The following is a 26,722-nucleotide window of genomic DNA, read 5'->3' as shown; positions in this document are numbered from 1 at the left end:
AATGATGGTACTCTTTGGGATTGTCTCACTTACCCTCCCTGCCAGGCCTCTCTCTTTGAGCAAATTGTCTTACAAGGAATTACAATGCCAGACATTCTCTTGGTCAGAGTAGCAGTATCTAGCAAATCTGATGATGTTTGAGAAAATACTTTGATTATTGAAAAATCCTCTATGAACATAGTATCTGCTGAGATACCATTCATTCTATATGTATGTAGGAACTGACAGCACAATTTAAAAACATGACAGGTATTTTGAATATTGGTATTAACTCCTCAGAGCTCTCCCATTGGGGTAGATGTGTGCACAGCCACAGCGGGCCCATGGTCAGGTGCCCATGAGCATCCACACCCTGAAGCCAACCCTGCTGAGCACTCTGTCCTCTCCTCAGTCCCTGCCAGGCCACTTTTACAAAGTGGCAGTACAGGTATCACAATTGATGAGCAGCTGTTTTTCCATTTTAACAATGGCTATTAAAACCCATACAACGGTATTATTTCCTCAGTAACACAGGGAACCGATTCTCAAGTTTTAATCAGATCATGAGTAGCCACAGCCACACACTGCCCCTACCCCCTGGTGCTTCCTACCTGAGCGGCATCATCTGATCTCCACTAGGTGGACTTCACAGAGCAGACCAAGTACTGTTAGATGTGACTCAGGTGGAGTTCTTCAAAGCCACATTAGGCAAAGAAGAATGAGTCTTTGATGTAGCCTTTCACTACTCCGAAAGCAACTCAGAACAGAGGGGGAAATACTCTCAGTGGTGGTCTCCCTTAAACCGAAACTTTCTTTAGTTTAGTCTCAGTATTCATCTTATAGAGAAGTCCAGGCTTCCTGGAAACCTTATTAACTACAGCCTCGATGTCCTCCTCGCTGGCACAGGATTATGGCAGCACCATTGTGCCACATCCACTCTGGACTCATATGAGAAACTGAGCTGACTCTTGTCACTGTTGCTGTCTGTATATTTGCATAGTTTTACATATTGAGCAGAGTCCTTGGTTTTGGTTTTAAACAGCATAATAAAAAAAAATGGTGTGAATTGGCAGGTTTAGGTTATGATTTGCAGCTGGCCTATCACTTCCTCTTATCAGAATCTTCAGCTTAAAGTATTATACAATTATCATATTTCACAAGACCTGGGCTTATATTTACATCTGCTCGTCTTTTTTTTTTTTTTTCCTTTAAAAAACTCACTTTTGGGGGAAGGTAAATTGTCCAACATATTCATTTTATATACTTTCTTCTCCTTGGTATAAATGCACATGGTTCCATGCTATTAAAATCAAAGCACGAATATTTAATTGACATAATAGCAGTCAACATGATGAGCCCTTTGGACAGTTTTTGGAGATTTGAAACAATGACGAAGCAAATGCATCCCAGGATTACAGTAATAGCGCTAACCATCCCCCTTTCACCTATTGTCATTATTTTGATTAAAAGGTGTCTAGAAGCCATGGTGATTTTGCAGGATGCAAAAAATTATTGCAGAAACTTCCTCTATTAATGGAAATTATTAGAGGATGGAAATGGTACTCGAGCAGCTAGAATGACATTAATTATGCGAAAAGCAGTCGTATCTGGCAGTTGGCAAGCATGTGTTATTCTTCAACAATCTTCCATGGGTTTTTGTCTAGCCAGCATTAGAAATCTAAAAGCTTTTTTATTTTGGCAAAGTTCTCATAGCACTTGGACTTCCAGCATCTAGATAAAAGATAATTTGGAAGGAAATTATGTTGGTGAAATTGAAGACTTCAGTAATGAGTTCTGTGTAGATGAATCAATGCCCAATTAAATGATTATATCAAATCTAACTTTAAATGTTGACTTAAAATAATCACATTTTTAAAACTTTGAAACGAAGATGATATATGCATCTAATGAGAACAAAGTCCATATTGCCCAGCCTGGTAGCAGCATGGAGAGCTCAGATGGATCCAAGGATATGATTAATGGAGAGAAATTTAGGACAGGAATTTAACCTGCATGCTAAGATTTAGATTAGATTGCAATAGCTTAGCTTGTTCCCCGGTTCCATTCTCGGTTCCTTAGGGTTTTGCTTTTCTTCCCGTCTATACCCCTTTTTCCAGGAGTTCTTCTCTGTCACCTTCTTGTCACCTCTTGTCACCCTCTATAGAATCTGTTTTCCTTATCCACTATTTTTTCCACCTGTTTTCCTTCATATCAATGAATACAATCAGTTGGAACGTTCATTTCTTCATTCATTCACTCATTCAGCCCTCACTGAGTGAGCCCTTACCATGTTTATGGAATTAACAGGACCATGGGAAGAACCACTAAAGAAATAGGCATACTTCCAGAGACACAGAAGTACATGTTCAGGACCCATAAAACTCATGATGAGATCAAATCATTGAGCTTATATGAAAAGGGTAAGATAAAGCTGGAAAGTTAGGTGGTTATAGGTTACTAAAAGCCTTGGATACTACACTAAGAGGTAGAACTTTACTAGTCAATAGAAAACTCTTAAATTGTGTGTGTGTGTGTGTGTGTGTGTGTGTGTGTGAAAGAGAGAGAGAGAGAGAGAGAGAGAGAGATTGAGTGTGTACTTGCTTTGGATTTTCAAGCTAGGTTTTGACATAAGAACATAACTTTTAGAATGTTTTCTGTTTATTTCTCCTCAATCTTACTTCATTCATCTTTCTGGAACTTGAACTCATCCGATAAAGTAGTCAGTCATAAAATAATTTGGTGAATATAAATTTGGAAACATATGCCTCTCTGATTCCAGCATTAATGGTAGGATGAGTCTGACAACTTTGTGAATTAACATTTGTGAATTAACCAGGTGCTGCATTCCCAAGTAGCTATTCACAGTCTCAATAGTTTTGTTCAGAAATGTTCAGTACTTTGTCCTTTTGGGTGGGTTCCCCTCCCAGGCTACTATTGTCTTGAGTTAATTGGAATCTCCTTACTCTCTAAGCAATTATGTAACAAAGGTTCCTAAAGTTGTTTTGATTTAGACTCCAGAATCCAGTTTAAATCTAAATTGTAAGAATGTTTATAGTTTATTGTTTAAGGGATGTGAAGAAAATCAGGATGACCCAAATAAAATAACAGTGGCAGCCTTAATAAGGCATAGCTATGAGACAGATCTCTGGAGGGTAAGCCTCCCTTAAGAACAGGTTGATTACTGTAATGCACCAAGTTTTTAAAAATGTGAGGAAAAAAAGAATAGGTGGATTATGTGTTTTCTACTATTTAACAGGTTTGGCTCAAAAACATAGCTAGCTATTGCAGAATCTACTAATGCTTTATAACTTCCACTGAGGAGATTGTGGAAGATTGTGCTTCACTCAGTAAGTAATCATGAACAAGATGATATGTCAGGTCTCAAGAATGTAGCAGAGTGAACAGAGGCATGATGCCAATGCTCATGAAGCTTACAGTCTAGGGTCTTGGGTAAGCCAAATTAATAGACCAATGACCACACAGGCAGTTATTTTTTTTTAATAAAACCTAACTCTTACTTAGAAATTACTTTTATTATACTAAAACAATAAGCATATATAAATATATTAATGCCTCCATCTATGTGAAATAAATATTGCAAGGCCACTGGAGTCCATGATTATGGCTATGATGGACCACAGACATATGTAGAATGCTTACAGATAGTTGCAATTTTGCATGTTCCATTGCATTGACACCACAGGGTCACTTGTACTTGTGGGTCTTGTGTCTCAGCTCTTCATTTAGAAAATATGAGCAACAGTAACTACAATGACCATAGACAGCATAGGAGGCAGCATCATGAGTAGAAAAAGTATCCTTTTGGGGTCAGACTGATCTCAGTTTGAAGCCTGATCTGAAGCCTGGCTTTGCTACTGAGGACCATGAGGCAAGTCGCTTAACTAGCTCTCAGTTGCTCATGTGTGAAGTGAGGCAGAGACGGGAATGGTTGCATTGATTTATTGGAGCTCACCATCATGACTGGAATATTCTGGAAAGTCCTTTCTTTCCAGTAACTATAAACAGAAGTGACCAGAAATCTGCTCACTGACTTAAACAAAAACATTCAAAAGAGCTGAAATTTTTGCATGCATTTACATGTTTATCCCTTATAAAGTAAACAGGGTTTAGTGAGTGAGTATTCTTTATAGGGCTATCAGCTAAAAAGGTTAGTGTGAACTCATAAGAAATAATGTGAATAAGCCATTGTATCATTTAATTGTTGGACATTTTTGAGGGTCAACTTTGTTTCTTTTGGGATAAGTAAAAAAATCCTGAGACAGTAAAAGAAAATAAAACAGAGAGGAATAAATGACTCAATAACATATCCAAAAAGCAATTAGAAACCAAGTTCAGTAAGTAAGTACTGGGCAATAGTATCCTAGTGATTAACATCACTGACCAAAACTCCACCAAATTCCTGTTTAGTATGTCCTTGAAGATAAAGGACAGGAGACACATGGATGTATTAGGGAATGCTCTTTCTAATAGCTTTTTTCATCTTTTCATCAGACCTTTGTCTTTTCTCAAGTATGAGTTGACATTTTAGCCAGTGTTGCAATATCTCTATTTGTAGGTAGACAGATGGGGGAAAGGAAATGAGAAATGGTGCCTGGCTCTTTAATTAAAGACACAGAGCCAAAATTTGCTCTTCAAGCTTATTGGCAAGGCACATATGTGTGTGCATGTTCGTTCTCTCTCTCTCTCTCTCTCTCTCTCTCTCTCTCTCTCTCTCTCTCTCTCTCACACACACACACACACACACACACAAACACACACATAGAGTGCATCTGATAGATGAAGCCAAATTTGTAAAATTGTATCCACAATCATAGTTTCTATGGTAACTGTATCTTAGGCCCAGACACAAACAGAGCTGGCAGGAGACATCTGATTTTATTTTCTGAGAAGACAATCATAAGAGATAGTTCAGGTTGTTAAGATGCCATGGCCCATTGTACATAAAGGCAATACTTGAATAGTGCTAGCATAAGATTTCATGCTTAAATCCCAATGAATACTTTATAATTTCATAATGCAGAGACAGATTACAGGTTACATGGCTATCCTTGTCATTCAGCTATGACGTCATTAACTACCCACACAGTTCCTGAATCAATGAGGTGAAAGTGGTCAATGTAAATGTTAAAACTGTATGGAAGGTAACTTGATAAAACATGTACAAGTTAGAAGAGAATTTCTGTTTTACTCTCGACATTTTTACAAGGGAGGAAATATAGACACAGAATGGTTAACAAGCTTACCCAAGAGTTATTTTTAAAATAGTTTATCTGCTATATTTTCTGAACTAGCAGATGTTCTATGCTAGTCTATAAGCTGAATACCCAGTTATTTGACAAAATTGCTGAAATCAAATTAGAGAAAACAAACACTTCAGAAATAATGGTTTAAACAAGTTTGTGTTCTTTGCCTCTCTGGATGATATTTGTAAGTATATAGCTCAGGCATAATATATTTTATATTGCCAAAGAGCATTTGGTAAACAACTTATTTTGATTAGTTTCTTTTTGTTTGGAGTACTGCCTTAGTTCCCCTCCAAACATGGAGCATTTTAGCAGAATATCTTTAATATTAGACAAAGCTCAAAGCCAAGTTCATAACTTTTTAGAAGTTTTCATTGTGTGGATTCCTTGAAACATCTTCTAGCCAAGTTTACAACTAGGTAAGAGCAATGCAATTAAAAGAAATGTGAAACCCTGCTCAAAAATATCTGTCATGATACCAACTTGAAATGAAAGGCGCATTTCCTAAAATGGCATCAAAATTTTTATACTTTGCATCTTAATCCTAGCATGTATTGGGCAGCATGAAACTCATTTTTTTGTAATGGATGTGAGTGAGACATATTTGTAAACAAGGATGTCATATGTAGGTGAATAATCCATATTGCAACTTTGCATAGCCTTTCCATCACAGCAGCTTTTAAATTTCCTGGGAAAATTGGCTTACAAGACATAAATTACAACATTAGCAAAAATGTGTCCTAACCTATAGGAGCTGGAAAACATGTTAATTTTGAATTGTTTCCACTTCTCATCATCAGACATTTAGAGAAAATTCCCTGTGTGATTTATTCTCTTATTTTTAATGAATTGTTAAAAAATGTTTGAAAGAACATTAAATCTTCCCCTCTGCCATTAATCTGCAAATGGAGGAATTAGGGGGGTTAAATGGCTTTTTAGGATATTGCTTTATGAAATTGCTGATTCTAGCAATGCTGGCCTAGAAATACATACCAATTTAAGGAACCCTGAATGTAAGCAGCAACTGCCTTTTATAGAGAAAAGACTAATAGCTTTATTTTAACAAGGTTTTTAACACCCTAGCCAGCTGTAGGCACTGAGTGAATGAAACTGGGAGCACTCCCATGGACTAAAATCATCTTCATTTGGCATTTCTCCCAATACCCAGCCCTCCTGATTGGCTCCTCAGAAGCTGTCCTCATCTGGCCAAAGAGGGTCACCCGTTTAAGGCACACCAACACCCGAGCTCTTCACATAGTTTTTAATAAACTCACAGAAGTTTTGCTTTCTGGACTTTTCAGTAAGAGAAAGATAAATACGCTCCACATCCAGGACTAAGTTCTAACATTACAATGTTGTGTAAAAGGCTAGGGTTCTGTTATGATTTAAGTCAAGATTGTTTTCATCAGACCTATATTTAGGTCATTACATTAAAAAAAAAAAAAACCTGCATGATCCCAAGTAAGATAAGGGGCTTTAAAAAAAATTAATTGGATCGGAGCAGCTGACCTTATTTTTTGTATGTGTGATGAGGGAAATTACCTAATAAGGAAATCTTCAAGCAGGAACATTTCTGAATCTTTTTGAGCGAAGAGCAAAATGAGAAATGAGCTTATAAATGCCTGCGCCTGTTTTCTCTCCCCTCACTCCCTCCTCAAGTGGCCTGACTTCCTGAGGACTTCAGTACAACTTCTTATAATTAGCTTCTCTTTGGCAACCCTCTAGCTGGAATTTCCTACCCTCCACTTATAGCTATTTTCAAGAATATTTGTACCCAACACCCTCATCTATATTGCTACCATTTCTAATCATAATATTTTAAAAATTGATCAAATTGCAAGAACAGATTAGACAAATTATGATTTATTTGCATAATAGGCTATTATATAGCCTTAAAAATTCTTGGTTCTGGAATATAACTAATAGCACACAAAAAATGCTAATAATAGATAATAAAAATATTCTACATACCCTTAAAATATGTATATATTTGTAAATGTTAAACAGAGGTCATCTTTGGGTAGTTTTCCATAATATTCATTTAGGGATAAAAAGCAGTTAAATCTGCTTTTTAAAAAATGGAACACAAATTTGTTCCCAACATTTCCATTAACCAACAATGGGTCCCTGGAGAGGACTTTTTCTCGTCTCTATGTCTTAGAGTTCTTAGCATATTACTCTACTTAGGAGACACTAACAAATGTTTATATACTTGCAAGAATTAATCCAATTTTATGAACATGATAGGCTAAGACAGTACAATCAGTAGTGGTTTATTTATTAGCAAACCATAAGAATTTTCTACACCACAGAGTCTAGCTTTTTCTCTCCATGGATCCACTGAAATTACTTCCAGTAAAGAACCAATCTCCATCTTGTTGCTCATTTCAGCATCTACTTTTGCAGACCTTCAACTGGTCATCCCTCAGTTGCAGAGAACAACATCCACTCTAGCTAGTTTAAGCAGGAACAAGTTTTATACCATAGTTATAAGCCAAAAAAACCATAAGGAAAGCGAACAAATCAAATCCTTGGGCAAGCTTTAGGGAATTATTGCCAAAGCCACATTTTAGAAATGAGCTACTGGAGGGATCTGCTGCCCTTTCTGTACAGGAAGCTTTAGGTTCCAGAACCCATCAATGCCTATATCAGAAACCACCGTGATTAGGAAGTTATTTCCATAAGGAAGCCACTTCTGCTACTACCAACTCCAAAACCAGTTATGAAAGCTACACTGGAAATTAGCAGTGGTACATCTGCTAAAGCTGCTACAGAAAACCAAGCATACCTAAAGGTATGCTGGCCATAATAAACAGTGGAAGTGCACCACAGTCTCAATTCCTTTTCTCCATTGTTATGGCATAACTTAAATCACAGCCTGCACATTGGTGGCAAGTAGTTTCTGGGATAGGTAGTTTTAATGTTTCCAGACTCTGTAGGTCAGGATGACAAGAAGGGAGGACTGGGTAAAGTGGCAGCATACCGTGTACATTACAGTCCTTGTTTTCTTTTGAAGCTCTTAACTAATTTTGACACTGCTGACCCTTCCCTCCTTCGTGGAATTCTATTCTCTTGATTCTGTTATAACGTTCTCTCCTGATTCCCTTCTGAACCTAGTACTTTTTCTCAGACTTCTTCCTGGGCTCAACTTTCTTTGCCTGTCCCATAATGACAGTGTTCCTAAGATTATCTTTGGGTATTCTTCTCTCTTCTCATTGCATGTCTTTTCTTTTCTGTTGTCACTATAGACATTTCCTGGACATTTATTTTCAAGGTTTCAAGTACCATCTATATGTTGAACATTTCCCAATTCTACATCTCTGGTTCAGATACCTTTATACTCAACTATCAGATATTTCCATCAAATGTCCCAACTCAAGATCAGCATGTTTAAACAGTCCCTGCTTCTCTACTCCTAAATCTTTTCTTCCTTTATTCCCATTTGGGTGAATGTTGCCAAATTCAGGAGATCGCTTATCTCAGATACTCAGGCATTATTCTAGAAACACCTTCCCTTTAATCTATACCCAATCCTATTGATCCACCCCTATGTTACTCTGTTGGTGATGACATTTTAGAAATAATACCAAAGGCACAATCCATGAAAGAAAGAACTGATAAGCTGGACATCACTAAAATTAAAAACTTCTGCTCTGCAAAAGACACTGTTAAAAGAATAAAAAGTGAAGTCATAGACTGGGAGAACTCTTAAAATTCAACAATAAGAAATGAATGGTTTAATTAAAGAATGGGCCAAACATGCTCACAGAAATATCACCTACAATACACAAATGTCAAACAAGCATGCAGAAAAATGTACTATATCATATGTCCTCAGGGAAATGCAAATTAAAACAACAATGAGGTACCACTGCCTACCTATTAGAATAGTGACAATGCAAAACACTGACAATACCAAATGCTGTTGAGCAAGCAGAGCAACAGGAACTCTCATTCATTGCTGGAGGAAATTCAAAATGGTACAGCTCTTCCGAAGACAGTTTGGCAGTTTCTTATAAAACTAAATGTAGTCTTACCATATGATTCAGCCATTGCACTCCTTGGTATTTAACCAATGGCGTTGAAACCTTATGTCCACACAAACACTTGCACACAAATGTTTATTGCAGTGAAAACTTGGAAGCAGCCAAGATGTCTTTCAGTAGATGAATGGATAAATAAACAGTGGTAGAACCAGAAAATGGAATAGTATTCAGTGCTAACAAGAAATGAGCTATTGAGCCATGAAAAGACGTGGAGGAAACTAAAATACATATCACTATGCAAAATTGGCCGATCTGAAAAGGCTACATAATATATGATTCTCATTATTTGACATTCTGGAAGTGAAAAATGTAAAGACAATAAAAAGTTCAATAATTTCCAAGAGATAGGGAGAAAGAAAGATAAGCAGGCAGAGCCTTAGCATTTCAGGGCATTAAAACTCTTCTATGTAACACTGTAATGTTGAATACATGTCATTATATATTTGTCTAAACTCACAGAATGTACACCACCAAAAAGGAACCTAACATGAACCATGGACTTTGAGTGATTATGATGTTTCAATGTGGTTTCATCAGTTGCAACAGTTGTACCCCTTTCTTTGGGGATGCTGATAATGGGGGAGGCTATGCAAATGTAGGAGCAAGGGTTTATGGGAAATCTCTCCAGTACCTTTTTCTCTATTTTGTTGTGAACCTAAAACTGCTCCCAAAAGTATTCTTTTAACAATGACAGTGCAGTAGTGATAGCCACAGCCATTGTAGTGGTGTCAGTGGTCCTATTGTTATTTAATGACATCCCTTTCTTTACACTGTTTCTGCCTTACCAGAATCCTGACATCCTCTGAAAACAAAGCTTATTTTTATGTCTCCATGTTGTTCCACTGTTATTCTCTCTACTTAGAATGGCCTCTCTTTCTACATCTTCATCCTTCTTCCCCGCAAAAAAAAAAAAAAAAAACACTTCTCATTCATATTCAAGTTTCAGATGAAGCGTCAACACCCATCTGAAGCTGTCTTCAACTCCCTCTAGTGCTGCCTCTTTACTCAGACTTCCACGCTAGGGGTGACCTCATTGTACCATAATTGTTTGCAGGCCCATCTCCTGGAGAACAGGACCTGGATTTACTCATTGCTTGGAATATAGTGCCTTGCATGGCATTAGAATATGGTAGGCGCTCAGTAATCACTAACTGATGACTGCATTCATGAAGTTGCAATAATAATAAGCACACAATATATACACAGTTGGTGCAGAAGAGAATAATTCTTGATGTGCAAGCATGATGCCCATCTTTGGAAACCTGGGCCAAGTTCTGCTTCTCCCATGAAGTTTTTCCTAACACCTGCAGGCCCCATCTGTGCTACTGCTGGTAGCATCCAGAGTAGTACTCGGTCAGACATCAAGCAGTCATCTTTCTTTATTTTCATTTATAATGCATGTTTTCCCAACAAGACAGAAAGATCCTCAGGACAAGGATGATGTTACATTTCACAGAATCTAGAATGCCAGGTAGGTAGCTCGCTAGAACAGCAATAGGCATAGGTGCTGCCTCCTGCAGCTACCAGAATATTAACCTCCATCATCATGAAGCCAGGCCAGTTCTATATGACAGTACTGTAAGTATTAGCATGAAAATTTACAGATACAAAAAAAATAGAATGTCTTATTCTATACTTAGGATATATAAGCATAGTATCTTTTCCCACCTCTACAGTTAAAAATCTTCAACAGAGTGCTGGTAGTCACATAAATTCTTCCTCCATAAGAAATTATTGAAAAACAAAACAAACCTTATATAGATATGGCTGAGGATGGTATTCTGCCCTTTACTTCTTTTGCTCTATTAAGTTTCCCCCATCTGTCACCATCCTTGTTTCTGGTGTACTGTAGAAAGGTCAGTGGCTTCAATCAGGGCTTTTATTCTAATGCAGAGAATTCTGCATCTCTATCTGCAGCTGCTTTGAAGTTTGCACAGTTTTCACCTTTGTGTGGGTACCTCACTGGACTCTATCCCTCTCACATAACTCTAACCACTCCTGTTCCATGTATTACTGAAATATAAAGAGGTGTTACAGGACACATTCTCTAGGGCCTTCTGCAAAAATTAGAATAGTCTCTCTTGGGGCTGGGGTTGTGGCTCAGCAGTATAGTGCTCACCTAGCATGTGCAAGGCACTGGGATCAATCTTCAGCACCACATAAAAATAAATAAATAGAATAAAAGTATAAAAAAACTCTCATTAAAAAAAAGAAAAAAAAACAATAGTCTTTCTTATTCTCAATGCCTGTATAAATTTGCTTCACAGTCTCTCTTCCCCGACATACACACACCCCACACAATCTGGGACAGTGGTTTCCTATAGAGCTCAGACTTTGGGTAGGAAGAAAATATCTTCCAGTTTGTTGAGTGCTGTCTAGAAAATTCCACACAGTTGGTTACTTCCTGTGCTAACTGGCACTCTCTCTTCCTCTCCACCCACTTATAAAAACCTGGGTTTTCTCTTTGCTCCTCCCATGCCCAAGCAGGTGAATGGTGTGTAATACTACATGTGTTGATGTGAACAGGTAAGAAATCAGTCGCTCAACAAGCTCTTTTAAATACCTATATATTTATGGCAGGGTAAGATATGAGGTCTTTACATTGAAGGAACTAACATGCTATTGAGAACCTACTGGATGGTAATGGCTGCCCTGCAGGATCCTAGAAAGTGACAGAAAAGGCTCCAAGAGAGGTGAATTCAGGAAGTAAACAGGAAGGGACAAAGTCCCTTTTCATTCATATGGGTGGAAAACAGTTTATCACTTTTTGGTTGTTCACAGGAAGGGAACCAAATGAAGTTCAGATACTGTGCAGTAGAAAAGTAGTTGTCCCCAGAATCTGTAAGTTTTGTGGAAAAGGTGCTTTTTTTTTTTAAAAAAAAAAAAAAAAAAAAGATCCTTGTCACAATTAAGAGGAGCTTCTGATGTTATGGGGTCCTGGACACAGAAAATGCATTAAGTAAAAATCACAATATATGGGCTTCAGTTAGCTGTAATGTAATGTGTCAATACTGATTCACTAATCATAAGAAATGTGTCATATCAATGTAAGAAAGTAGTGATAGGGAGACTGGATGCAGGATATATGGGAACTGTCTGTACCGTCTGCTCAGTTTTTCTATAAATCTAAAACTATCCTAAAAACTGAAGTTTATTTTATAAAGAAAAAGAAGGTGGTTTACAGCCTACAGAGTATCCCTAGCATGGAGACAGCGAGGGAGTCAGTTTGAAAATGACCCTTTTTGAAAGAAGTGACTTTGTTGGTAAAAGCCACATTTGTGGCTTGATTACCAGTTCCTATAGGGATGCTGAGTTTTTGCTTGCTTTCCTGTGGTTGATTTTTGGCAGGCGGCTGCAGCATTTGTGCACTGATTATAATTTTGAGATGCATTGTCAGTACCCAGGATATATAATGGATCTTCATTTCTAATTACTTTTCTCTCCACAGGTGTCTGGAAAAGGTCCAGATGGGAATGCACACAACCTCCGCTTTGAGGGGCTGGAGAGACAGTATGCATCTTTACCCAGGTAGGTCACAGAAGGGTCTCCCATCACCAGGTCACCCACAAATGAAGCCTTTAGAGAAGTCTATATGAAATAGAAATCTGGCTTTGAAATGGAGAATATGTTATAATTTTTGCCTTACTGCTGTCTGCTGCAGCCCTATTGCCATCTTCTCAACTGTGCTAATAATTGAAACACTTGTGGGCTATTTTTTAAGGGGAGAAAATAGTATATCATTGCAATTGAACATGTCAGCAAGAATATTGGATACTGAATGGAAATCCTAAGCCATGGCTATAAAAATGGTATTGAACATCCTGCACCAAGCTTAGAGACAATAAAATAGTAAATCCTCTGTCCTAGAAGTTACCAGTAAGAAAGGGCAGGCCAACCTTAACCTTGGAGCTTCTTGTGGGTGTTAAAAAGCAGGAGAGAAATGTGAACCTGGGAAGGTGTTTTTTGCTTGATTTAGTATCTGACTGTGTCCTCAAGCAATAAGCAAATGTCGCCAAAGACCCAGACACAATGAGGGAAAGAAACAATGACGTGGGAAAAGTTTGCTTGGCCATTCTGACCTAAACTGATCCCCTTATGCTGTAACTAGACACCTCTGAAAATGAGATGCAATTCTCAGAGGTTTGTACTCTTATCTGTGAGATGAAGAGTAATGTTAGTGCACTATCAGAGCACAGGACAAAGAGGAAACCTTTCTAAGATGACTTAGCCTCCAGCTACCATGGGAGCGAGATGAGTTGAGAGTGTGAGAATTAGTGAGTTTGAATCAGAGACAAAGAAAAGTTAATGCCAGCCATGAAGCTGAAATGTTTCAGAGTATTACCTTAGAAATGGGTGAGGGGAGGACCCAAGCACAGCTTTAAGGCCATCAAAGCTGAGTCGCTGACCTGCTAACTTAGAGATGGGGTTACTGTTTTGGGTTACTTGTTCGCTGTAATTCTGCAGGTAAATTGATAAAAATAACATCCTTACCGTTACAACACTCTTGGCCTAGGTATGTTGATTTTTCAAAAGTGACAAAATCTCAAATCTAGCAGAGACCAGTTTTGAACACTGATTAGAAAGAATACCCCGAATGCACTATTTTAAATGCTTCCACACAACTGTATTTTATTTATCTCCCGGTGTTCTTCTTTTTTTAATGTTGTCTCGTAGTTTTTTCTCATCCATGATTTCCTGTCCCTATTTTGTATTGGCCTAGTATTTTGTTTTCATTTAAAAAATGGAAGTAGTTTCCAAAATTTGACTTAAATATGTAAGATTTCCGGCTTTCACTGCTGAAGTGTATGGAAATTGTGGTTACAGCAGATGGAAAGTGGTAGGTTCCTAGTGGGGAGGGGGGAAGTGGAGGAAAACTGGAAATGCTTTTTAATGCCTTCCTGGCCAGCTCATACTCTGAGTGCAGAAATGGATATATATATATATAACAAATCAAAAGCACAGAAAACACATGTAAAATTCTATAAATTTTATTCATTTATTCATTCCCCATGTATTTACTGATTGTCTACTCTATTTTGGGCCCTGAAAACATAGAGACTGAGACACGATCCCATTTCTACCCTCAGGACTACACTGTTTAGTAAAGGAGTCAAGAAAATCAGCCTTTTGCCATAATGCATCAAATGCTTACAGCACTATTAATATAAAGGCCTCTGAATTTCCAACTCCTGTTTATTTTCACTAATTAGCTCTGAAATACTCAATCATGGCTGACTCCAAACAAGTCGGTTTGAAGAATAAACACGGTGCAAGGGGTTTCTGACAAAGAGAGTACATTAATGCCGACCGAGGCTCTGGAGCTATCATCACAAAGTATGAATTGACAAAATCCTGCCAGCCCTGAGAATATAACTGTGATTGAAAGGGAAGCAATCTTAGGCTGAAAATAATTTTGTCGAGAAGTCCATTCACACACATAACAATGCTCGGGGTGATTAGTTGCACGTGCAAACAGATCTTTGTAACTACCTGGCAACCAGAAGCAGCCATGACTGAGAATAAACAGGGCCCAAACAAATGCATGAGAGACCCCTGGCACCAGTTTCTCGATGGGAGAGCTCAAACCCGAGTTTCCATTCTCACCATCTGAAGAGGAGATGAGAGGCAGAGCTCCCTCCCAGGCACTGAGCCCAATCCATGGGAACCATATTTCCCCAGTGAGATACAAAATGCGGAGGTGAGGGGCACACTGCTGGCCTCTGAATGCCTGTGACAGTGACCCTGGCTTTCTTATACCCCACCCCCACCCCTGGAGATTTTACCGTCCTCTTAATTGAATCACACCAGCTCCCTGTTCCCTCCCTTTGCCCGGACAGTGAGGCACATACAGCTCTGTGGACCCAGGGGCCCTCTTTGTCAGAGGCAGGGAGCATTAAAATATTTATGGAGTTACATTTTTAATTAAAAATAGAAATAAATTCTATCTCTAGGAAGTCGGTGGCCTTTCTTACGGGGGACTTAATATGCTACTGACTGATATGGTTCCTGTGTTGTTTGTGGAGATCTTCACAGGAGTTTTTATGAGAAACTCAATAATGCTGATTTATACGCCAAATTTGGAGGCATCGGCAGAGAGAAAGTGCCCCGCAGTGCATGGAGTAGGTGAGGAGCCCTGGTCAAGGGGCTCCCCTCTAAGAGTTCATGGAACTCTGTCATCTTTAAAGCGGGCCCAAGCAGACTGCTGCCAAACTAAATGACACCACACAAAATAAAGCCAGGGTGCTGGCCAGCACAGGAGGAAGACAGTGCGTAGAGCTTGGTGTCAGGAAGCTACCTAAGGCCAAAGGCTAAGCGATGTTAAGTGTTATTGTTAAGCAATGTTAAATCTTCAGCCTCCAAAGAAAAATAACTTTATTTCTTTTCTCCTGAGGGTGCTGTTTTAGAGAGCAGAGTGTGGTTTGTAATACAACCTCGTTAGCTTTACCTGGGCCCCAGTTTTCTTTGGTCATAAACAGAATGAAATCAGCATCCCCTTACTCTTGCCTGACACAAATTATCACTCACCCTAGGTGAGTGGGGAAGTGGCTGTTTCCTGGGCTGCTGTAATGTGTGAACATCCATGCATGTATTTTTGCAAACGACTCCTTTTTTCCCTCAGCCTGCCAGGCCCTTTCAATTCTCTCAGGCCCCATTCTGATTTTACAGGCCTCCTCACAGTCAGCCCGTTCAGTAGTGAACTCTCTATTCTCCCATCTCAAGCCTCCACCGTTCCCACCTGGCCCATCCCTGGCCCCGCGGGAGCCCATTAGCCCCTTCTCTACAGATGGCTCAGTGCACCAGCACATGATGTTGCTCTTCCGGGTTTATAATCAAGTGTGGAGTCCTGAGGAGCGAGCAGGACACGGCTGCATCTCATCTGCAGTCCTGTGTGCGTGGGTGGTGGGAGGTGGCTGGGGAAATTCATAAAACCCCATTCATCGGTTACACTACAAAATTCACATGGGGCAGCGCCAGCTGGGCCGCTGCTGCCGGCCAGCATTCCTTTTAGTCCTGTAGTCAACTCCCCTGACTATCCTGCAGTGGCCCTTCTGACCCCTTTCTACTCCTGTTAAGTCTTATGAACATGACTAAGCTCCCAAGCCCCATCTCTAGAGATGACCTCACTTCCCTTCCTTTATGACCTTGAAGCACTCAACTTGAGTCCCTCAACTTCTGCTCCCCACCCCTCAGAATGCTGAGTCTCCACTGACACACAGTTCCCCAGAGCTTGGAGCCAGGCCAGGAGTGAAGCTCCAGCTCTGTCACTCATCACCTGTGTGGCCTTGGCCAGGGATCTAATGGCTTCAAGGCTCTGCTTTCTAATATGCAAATGAGGGTGACAATAAGGTCTCCATCTAGCACTGGTATGCGTATTAAATACAATACGGAAATATAAGCAAGTCCTCCTTAAAGAGCCTGACATATTTGAAGGATTGTTTTTGTTTTTGTTTTTGTTTGCTAGCTCTCTCTGATTTGCTCTATAGGGAAGCCATTTTCTTTTCTGTAATGAGGCAAACCCATGTTCTCACTGGCTTCCTGGGGACCTGCTACCACCAACTCTCCCTCTCCAGGCTGCATCTTTAAGTCCCTGCAGTTGCTTTCCTCCCCCTGCCTATGCATAGGTTCCGCTGCACAGCTTGCTGAGAGTCCCTTCCGCCCTATGGGGAAGGGAAAAGCCAACACCTGCATGGTGACCACTGGAGTACTAACTGCAGCTGAAGAATTAGCTGACTCTGAGGGAAAACCAGGCATGCAGATGATCGAGAGCAAGGAAATACAGCAAACTAATGTGATCTGAGCTGTGCTATTGGACCCATGAGGAGATAGCAGTTCTTATAACTAGGGGATCCATTGTATGGGATGCTGAGCCGGGTCTAGGCTAGAAGCCAACAAGACTTTGGTACAAGGCTAGGACCATACCAGGGTGGAAGTCTTAGTATGATGCCCTCACTCCCAGAGCAGACAGGGTGTGGATGCAGCACCCTCTTCACTGGTGGGAGGAGCCCCAGAGAGTCACCTAGCTATTGTTGGCTTTGGACAGGACAGCGCTGAGCATGTAGCTCCAGGGCTCACCGCTAAGCAAGGCTGGGGTGGCGGAACTGCCCCATGTGTTTGAATCTTGTTCCTCAGAGAAGAACCCTCCTGCCTCCTCCAGTGCCCTCATTTCCTGAGTAAAGTTGGCCTATGCCTGTGGGTTCCATTTCCACAGGACCAATCACACTGCAACCGCCTATCCCAGGCTTCTGATCATACCCCTGAGACTTCCACTTGATTCTGCCACCAGCTGTTTCCCTTCTGTAGATTCTCCCTCAGCAGTCTCCTGTATTCCCACAGATTCAGTTCTCTCACCATGATGATGATGATTCTGAACGTACCTGGCTAACCTCCGGATCTCACTCTTGCTTGACGTAGCATGCCAAAACCCAAGTCATCTTTCTTTGGCTCTTCTTCCTTTTAACCTCTATAACATTTATTTGGTTCCTTTCCAGTACTACTCAAAATACCCTAAATTATCTTTAATTCTTATTCTCATTCTTATCCCTACCTTTTCTGGTGCTGGGATTTGAACCCAGGGCCTTGTACATTCTGGGTAAGCACTCTGCCACTAAGCTACATCCTTAGTCCTAGGTTATAATTCTTCATTGACCCTTTCTACCTCCATTGGATCATAAATTCCTTGAAATAAGATACTTCGTCTTTATGCCTGCTACCAGAACCAGTGATACATACAATAGATTCTTATCATGCTGATGCACAGATGAGTATAGATTTGTTTTTATACAGGTCATTTAGGGGAAAGAAACCTTCCCAAGCTATCTTGACAGTTTATTTTAAGGCACTTTTGCAAATGTAAGTATTCCACGAGAATGCCTACTTTTTCCTGGAATCAATAGGAGTCCCAATTTCTAAATAGTTACCCTAGCTGAGCACTTATTTGGCCCTGTTCTAAACACTTTGCATCTACTGACTTCATGCTCACAGCAACCCTATGACTCAAGAGCGACCCTATTATTATTCCTCATTTCATAGACAAGGACATGGGCATAAGGAGATTGAATAAAATTGTCCAAGTTTAGTATCTAGGAAGTGGCAGAGCTGGGACTTGAACCTGGGCAGTCTGATTGTAAGTCTGTTCATAGAACCACTGCAGCTAAAGTTTTCTAACTCAAAGGCAGAGCCACCATCAGATCTGTGATTAGCATGCTCCCTTGTATTATTTGTTCGCCTGTTTGTCTTTCTTATTAAACTGTAAGTGCCTTTGAGGACAGGGACTATGTCTTATTCATCTTTGTATATGACACAGAACATTACTAATATACAGGTTAAGTAATGCCTTTCAACCATCTCTGTAATGCTGTCATAAAATCAATTCTTTCCCCCTTCCCTTGGGCCCTTCATTTGAAATATGAACAGTTTAATGTGTAATTGCTAGATGAACATTAAGCAATATACTTTGCCTACCAAAAAGAGAATCCTGTTTTGTTAGAACACTCCTGAGAGTTGAAAAAGCAGCGTCTGCAAATTGGTACTTTGGTTCTTCGCGATTAAGAATAATGTCTACCAGAAGTAAAAAGAGTACAATGAATTTTCTGGTGGTGCACTGCATGAACACTCTTGTGAACAGAAAAGACCACTTTCCCAAGACCAGTGAGGGTCCCAGGTCCTGCTTGGGAAGCATGGCTTCCAGTCCTGTCACTACTCTAAGCCATATTACCAAAATTACTTGGGAGAAAAATATATTTCTCTGTGCATCTCAAGCAGCTTTCAACTTGGCTCTGTAATGAGAAGCAACATACCAGAGCTGATTTTGGATAGAAAGAGCAACTTTAGAAGGAGCAAACAGCTTATGCTTGCTTCCTAGGAACCCAAAATAAATTTGCTTTCTAAGTGTGTTCCCAGTGTTTTCATATTGGGTATGATTGTGTTCAGTTCAGGAGAACATGCCATAAGAGCATACTTTCACTTTAACATTCCAGTTGGTTCAATTTGTTGGTTTCAGCTTTCATGCCTACATATGCTTTTGCCCATCCTCGAGAAGACTCCAGTCCCAAGGGATGGCTAACTTTAAAGCCTGCAACCTGCATTCTATTATCCCCAAAAGCATGTTGTCTGGGCAGCCTCTAAGCCTTTTCCTGTCATTTCCCTTATTGCTGGAAATGCTGTCTTTCTGAGTTCTCTTGTTCTCTTCTCCAGTTAACTTCTGCTCTGCTCGCTGCTATTGAATTATCCTCTGCCAACCTTGCATTATCTTGAAACACTTGCTAAGCAGATGGTGGTGACATTTGAATTCTGCAGTGATTTTCTAGCAATGCCACAGTCCTGAGCTTTGGCTCAAGTTGATCTCTATGGTAATTCAATGAGTAATTCAGGTTAAGTAAGTTAATGAGTTCAATAAAAACTTAAGCAATCAGAACCTTAAGTGTGTGTGTGTGTGTGTGTCTGTCAGTCTGTCTGGTTGCGAATGAGTTTTGACCATTGGGGTCTGAACAAGTTAAAGTCTTCATACTGCCAAATTGAGTACTTCTTTCTTCCACAAGCCCCATTGTCAAATAAGGCACTTCATGAGAATATATGGACTGCTCCCTGAAATCATGGCAGCCAGTGGAATGTTTTACCAAAATTTGAAGCCCTTTTAGCTACTAGTACTACTTCCCCACAAGCCTCCAGACAGTCTGTCATGCTTCGACAGGATGCTATGCACCACGGCCAGTCTCTGACACCTTCCTCAGGGTACAACCTTAGCAGAAGGACCTCCTTCACCACAAGGAACCCCCTTCAGGGCTTGTGGTTGACACCGCTGCTCTGCTTTGCAGGAATACTAAAACGAGCTGGAGAATTCACATTGGGCAGATCCTCCACATCCAGGAATGACAGGGTTTAATGCCTTCTGAAAATCAGTGACACTCCTTTGCTCCACCATATTAAGTGTTCTCATCCCTTCTCTTCAGGTTCCCTGTGTTGGAAATCTTGTCTCTAGTTTCCCTTCTAAGTAGCGTCGGCTGCCTGTTTGGCCCCCTGACACCTCCTCAGTCTTCATGCTGAGGACAAAATGATGAATTAGCAGCGATTTAATTCTCTGTGAGATAAAGATGTCTCCAGTGTCAACTCAAACTTCCTGAAAATGCAAAAGCCCTAGCATGTAATATCACTTTAAGATGCCAAACAGCTGAGATCAGGGGGTTAATGCTACTGCCATATCATTTTTATGTCACTTAGTTCCTTGGATAAAAGTCCATTTTAATCAAACTTTTCATCATTTCCTCATAGCCAATATATCCTTGATGCCAGTTAGAATATTTGATATTAATTATTCAGTTGAAGGCCTCCATTATGAGTTTAGTTAGAATATTAGTGATTTAAAACATGTTAAGACCCATTACACTACTGATGTCCCCAAAGTAGCTTTAAGCTGAGTTCCATGTTTTCCTTCCTGCATACACTTACATGAGGTTTAGAATTTACTTCCCACTTCTCCGGCCAAAAGAAAAGAAGGGATGTGTGTGTGTGTGTGTGTGTGTGTGTGTGTGTGTGTCTGTGTTTGTGTGTCTGTGTGCATGCGCGCATGTGCCTAGGCATCTGCTTAATTTAGAGTGTTGCTAATTTTTTGTATTCTTTAGTAATTCTTGATGTTTTCTTATTTTATTACCATCCTAACCATCTGCCTCCAGAAGCTCATTGCCCTGGAATTATAGTGGTGATTTTCTTAACAATACTACACTGTTTTGCACAATTCATACTCTCATTCTGCACCCACCCACCCCCTGTCTTTTATCTCTCTCCAGCCATTTGCTACTGTCCCTTGGCCCATGTTCCAGGGTTTGCTATATGCAGGCATCCTGTATCAACCTATAGCAAGTTTTTCACCCACCAAAATATCTGATTTGTATATTTGTGATGCCTATGCTTTATGATTATTTTAAATGGCATACATCACTAACATATGTAAGCATCTTGGATTAAAAAAAAAACGTTGGTGTCTCACCACATACACAAATACATATTATTCAGTGGGAGTATTTAGCAGTAAAATCACTGTTTATTTTCTCTTTTTTTAATACCAAGGTCTGCATGAAATTGTTTCAAAGTGTCATGATTTTTCCTAGTCAATGATACTTAAAAATAAAATCAAACTATGGACAATGGAGGCAAAGGGGGAGGAGTCATACCATAAGCTGTGTTGAGTATTAGCTTGTCCCCTTTTATCCTCCCCATCCACTGGGTAGTAGTTTTCACAAGGACCCTTAACTAAAAAAAAATAATAATAATTCATCCTCCAAGTGGCAGAATCCAGACCAAAATTCAAACCCAGATCTTTCTGGTTTCCAAGGCCTTTTTTATTTCACTTTGCTATACCACTAATGGTGACATTAGAATAATCCCCTTTTTTCTTGAAATCATATGTTTATAGGACAAAAAATATTTCAAATCATATTAAAAATACTTTCATGGCTGTGTATGTAGCTCAGTGTAGAGCACTTGCCTAGCATTCACAAAGCCCTGGGTTCAATCCCCAGCACCACCACCCACCCAGAATACATTCATATTCACTTTTCTTTTAGGGTTCAAAAAAGGGGGGAAATGTTAAAATCTACAGGTTTTAAAATAAAAAAGTAATCAAATTCAAGAAATAATTTGGAATTTATGTAGATTAAAAAAAAATGCTTTGGGCTGGGAGCGATAATGCATACTTATAATCCCAGAGGCTCAGGTGACTGAGGCAGGAGGATGGCAAGTTCAAAGCCAGCCTCAGCAACTTAGTGAGGCCATAAGCTACTTAGCAAGACCTTGTCTTAAAATAAAAAGATAGAAAGGGCTGGGGATTTGGTTCAGTGGTTAAGCACCCCTGGGTTCAATCTCTAGTACCTCCCCCAAATACTTTTGAACCACATAAGTCTTTATTCTTATATCACTATGATAAGTTTTTCCTAAGTTAAAGTGACATGGCCCCATTTTCCTAATTATTCTGTTCCTATAGGAGCAGACACAGGGCTGCATATGGCTCTGGCAGTGTGGGGCACAAGTGCCTGTACTCATATTACTGGACCAGACTGCCAGCCCCCAGACCCCAGTCCCCTGCCTTCAGATTTCACTCTGCAGCCCTCTCCTAACAGAAGCACTTGGAAAGTGGGAAAAGGAACCATAAAGGAACTCAATTATTGAGTTTTGTTATGCTCTAAGAGCTTTATAGGTTCTTTAAATATGTTACCTCATGTATTTCTTGTAACAGTTCTGAAATTATTATCCCTGTTTCTGATGAAGAAACTGAGGCTCAGAGATGCAAAATAGCATGGTTAAGATTGTACATAGAATCAGCAGCAGGCTTTATATCCAGTCCAGTTTCTTCTACCTCTGGAACCTCTGTACCCTCCACTGCATCAAGCTGTCTAGAACTGGGCTGGCTGTGAACAGGCAGAAGAGAAGCATCCCATGACAGTCCTGTGGTGAGGCAGCCCTCACTGTGCTGGTCCCACCCTGACACACTGAGTGTACATAAACCCAGGGATGTTAAATGAACAGTCCCCTGGTAGGCGTTCAAAAATTCTAAGAACAGCAACCATGAACCCAGAACTCCTCTTAGCATATTTAAACTCCCACCGTCTTCTAGCTGAAAGATCCTTAAAACAGTGCACTTTTTTTTTTTAAAGACTGCCTCTGTGTTATGCTAGGAGGTTAGAAAAAAATATATACCAGTTTTCCACTTCAGCAGTTTTCATAGCCAGGAAAGTATGGTTGGTCCTTTCGTGGTATAGTGCTGACAGATCCTCGGGGGATGTGGCTGAGATGCAAATGCCAGATAACTGTGGAAGGACTGCTTCAGCTGACTCTGCAGCTCTGAGTCCAGAGAAGAGAGGTTTGGCAGTTGATTACCGTGATGGTGCCACACGAGCCCATCTGTGCCCTGGATCTCATGTGACACAGGCCCCACGACCTCCGTCACTGTGCCAGAAACACCTTGGTCCGGCTCCATTATTTCCAGCAAAGGCAAACATTTGTGGTACAAATGTGAGAAGGGTTGGTACAAAAAGAGCAGCTTCCAGAATGTGTTCCCACTTATATTCCAAGACTTCAATTAAGCCTAGATAGAAGTGGTTGGGGCTTGTCCCAACCAAGGGCTGCCCTACTCAACAATCAGCAGAACTGACCCTTATGGTTGAACATGGAATGACATGTTAAATAGGTGGGAACCTGGCAATTCTCGTTGGCCATTCTCCACCAACAATATGCTGTGAGGCATTATTAGTCCCCTTCAAATTTGGCCATTGCTTGGAAGTGCAGACAGGGTGGTGACTGCTAGATAAGGTTTCTGCCCACTAATTGCTTACATGTAGCAGAAGCAAATGCAGACTCATTTCCAGAAATGATAGTGTCTGACAGCCTGGTTTTCACAAGGTACTGGAAAGAATTGTAATTGTTGTAGAAGGAGTTTAAGATGGAAAATAAGCATGTTGAGCTATTTTGAGAAGGAATTTGCTACAGTGAAGTTCTTTTCCTGGAAACAGTTGTATAAAATCAGGATGGAGTTTGTATCAGGCTTCTTGGTCACTTTCCATTAACGTGTTGGTGCCTTTGACAATTTACACTAAATGTTCTGAATGTGAAACACCCTTTTATGGTTTTTTCCAACATCAAAATCAGGTCTACATATATAAGACAGAACTTCTAGCCAATGTGTTATATGAGTAATTTCCGGATGTGTTGCCTGTACTGTGGCCAAGATAATGTGATGACTGCCGGCTGTGGGCTGGTTATAGACAAGTCACTTACATTACCATTATGTCCACAGTTGGAACTTCTCAGCTTGTCCCTCTTCTGGTCACTTCTTTCATATCTAATTTAAAAAAAAAAAAAAAAAAAAAAGGTCAGCTGGAGCTATCTTTGCAACTTTATTAGAGCTAATCAAGTCCTTTACCCTTTCTTATTCTGCCACTTGACAACTATTTACTGACCACCTACTAAGTTTAAAAATGCCACAGGGCCCTGAAGATTCCACACTAAGCCCACAAGGACACAGTACCTGTCCTGTGTAGGTTATAATCTCATGTAGAAGATAGTAATTACACAATCCGAAATAAAACATAAAACTGCAACTCTGCCAATTACAAAACAAGGAAAGGTACATGAGTCAAGAAAATGTAATGAGAAGTTGGACCAAATCAAGGGAGGCAGTGTTGTTTTAACGGAGATTAAAAAGAAGAAATAAGAAATATCCCAGGCAGAGAGAACAGCCGTACAAAGGACTTTGTGGTAGGAGAGAGTTTGGTTATGGACACTGAAGGAGAGCTGCATGGCTGAGATAGAGACCACAAAAGTTAATAGGAAAGGAAGGTAGACGTTGACCAGGGGCAGGCAAGTTAAGGGTGTATTTATTCAAAGGTGATTTAGAAACCTTTGATGGATTGTAAACCGGAGGATGACATAGATTTGTGTTTTAAAATCTTCTTCCAGCTGCAGGATAGAGACTAGTTCAGAGGGAGGCTGGAGTAGATGCAGACCAGTTCAAAGGTTTTTGCTATCGTCAAGGGAGAGATGGTGGTAGTGTCCCCACCAGGGCTGTGGGGACAATAGCCAAGCCGGAGCAAGGTGGTGAAGAGAACTGACAGGCCTCCATGATGGATGCCTGTGTGGTGTAAGGGAAAAGCAAAACTAGGTGTCCAGAATGATCCATATACAGCAGTGTGTGAGGTGGCCCCTTCCCTGACAGGGACACTGCTTGGGGAGAGCAAAGGTTTGGGGGGATGATCATGAGTGCAGGCGGTGACATGTTCCATCTGAAGGGCCTTTTGTCTCCAGATGTGCTGTAGGATGGCTCGATGTGGACAGGAACTAGACAGGCTGAAGTAGGATGCTGGACAAACGAGTATGTGTGAAAACTGAACAAAAGTCCCCAGGGCATATCATGGAGGGATGATGTAATAAGCCACAGAATCTCATACTCAGTAGAAAAAGAGGGAGGTGCACAGTGCCAATCACAAAGGCCCGGGCGGGTACCAGTCTGTGGTTATGACATGTCGCCTCTGCTCATGTTCACAGCAGAGCCTTATCTATCACTGTCTGTGTAATTTCATTCTGGAAATAGTATTTTTCTCAAGTAGGAAGAATTGGTGGCTTAATGTCATCTGGCATTCTGTGACTAAGCATAGCCCTGACCTCATAAAGCATAAGCATCGGGGTAAGAAAAAATCATAGGAATGATTTGGGTCTGTGCTTATGAGACCAAAAATCCTCATTCTTCAGAAATACACATTGAAATATTTAAGGGCAAAGAGGCACTAGTGTCCAATTTATTCCCAGTTGGTTCAGAAAAGGCTAGTATGTATATTTAGTAATATGTGCATGCATGTACATGTATGTATATACAGAGAGAAAGATGGAAGGTGGAAGAGAAGGAAACGGAACAGGATGGAAAAAAGAGAATGAATGATACAGTAAAGGAGGCAAGATGTAAGAAATAGGTGATTTGGGATAAAGGACCCAGGGAGTTCCTTCTACTATCATTGCTTGAGCAACAAAGATAGCAAAGACTACTGGAAGTTCTAAAAATTTTATAGGAAAAAATTCAAAATTTAATGAAAACAAAAAGGTCTCATTCTGATGTCCTAAGCTGGCTTTTCCCCCAGACACAGACTCTGAGGCAAGGATTTGAGTGGAAGGAAAGACCCAGTGCAGAGAGCAGCAAAGAGCAGGTGACTGCTGCAGGCAAGCTGGGCTGGTGGTTCTGCTTGGGCCTTCTGAGACAGTGGGGAATGCACCTTGTCCCACCTGCAGTACGGGAATGTTGAGGCATCCATCTTTTGAGTCCCTTTTGTCACTGACTGAGGTTGCTTCTAAGGAGCCAGCTCCCCAACACTTCTGCCCATTCAGTGCACTGATGACAGAAAGCCTCAAACCAAGGAACAGGTGGACTTGGAGCAAAGACTACAGTGGACACTGAGCGCCAAGAGGGTGAGGATGGGGCACAGCGGTGCCACCACAACTAGTAAGTGTGAAGTCCTAGGGTCAAGGTGAATCAGTCCTGAATGCCTTTTATGAGAGAAAAATATATAATGATTAAGTAGCCCCAGACAATCCTGATGCCTTCATTTTATTTCTGAAGTAAGGTCTCTGGGAATTGGTCATGTCTTACATGGAACGCAATGAATACCAATAGCACCAACAGAGCAGCCCGAGAGGGCAACCCTGGAAGAATGCATTTCTAGTTTCCCTTTGTTTGATGAATAAAGAATTTATTTAAAAAATGATGTAAGGTCTTTGATAAGATCATTTTCTGTTAAGCCCATGCTCAGAACATCATTGAAATACAGCAGCACCCCTGGGGATTATGGAAAGCCTTAGGAAAATGGAAATTTGGTGCTAAGGTGCTTACCTCAAGCTCACCCATTAATGAATGATGGGGATTTGGGTGTCTGCGGTGACTGTATGATCGTGGCTGTA

General features: G+C 40.4%; 1 protein-coding gene across 1 annotated transcript in view; it reads left to right on the top strand.

Moving 5' to 3' along the window:
* Window positions 1–26,722, top strand: part of Pard3b (par-3 family cell polarity regulator beta) — a 978,419-nt gene that overhangs the window by 914,941 nt on the left and 36,756 nt on the right. Inside the window, exon 22 of the mRNA XM_076865584.2 lies at window positions 12,738–12,817. Within this exon, the coding sequence (XP_076721699.2) occupies window positions 12,738–12,817 (80 nt within the window). The remainder of the gene's footprint in view (window positions 1–12,737; window positions 12,818–26,722) is intronic.

The sequence above is a fragment of the Callospermophilus lateralis genome, chromosome 9 (assembly GCF_048772815.1).
Source record: "Callospermophilus lateralis isolate mCalLat2 chromosome 9, mCalLat2.hap1, whole genome shotgun sequence".
Taxonomy (NCBI): Eukaryota; Metazoa; Chordata; class Mammalia; order Rodentia; family Sciuridae; genus Callospermophilus; species Callospermophilus lateralis.
This window is presented reverse-complemented; position numbering and strand designations above follow the sequence as displayed.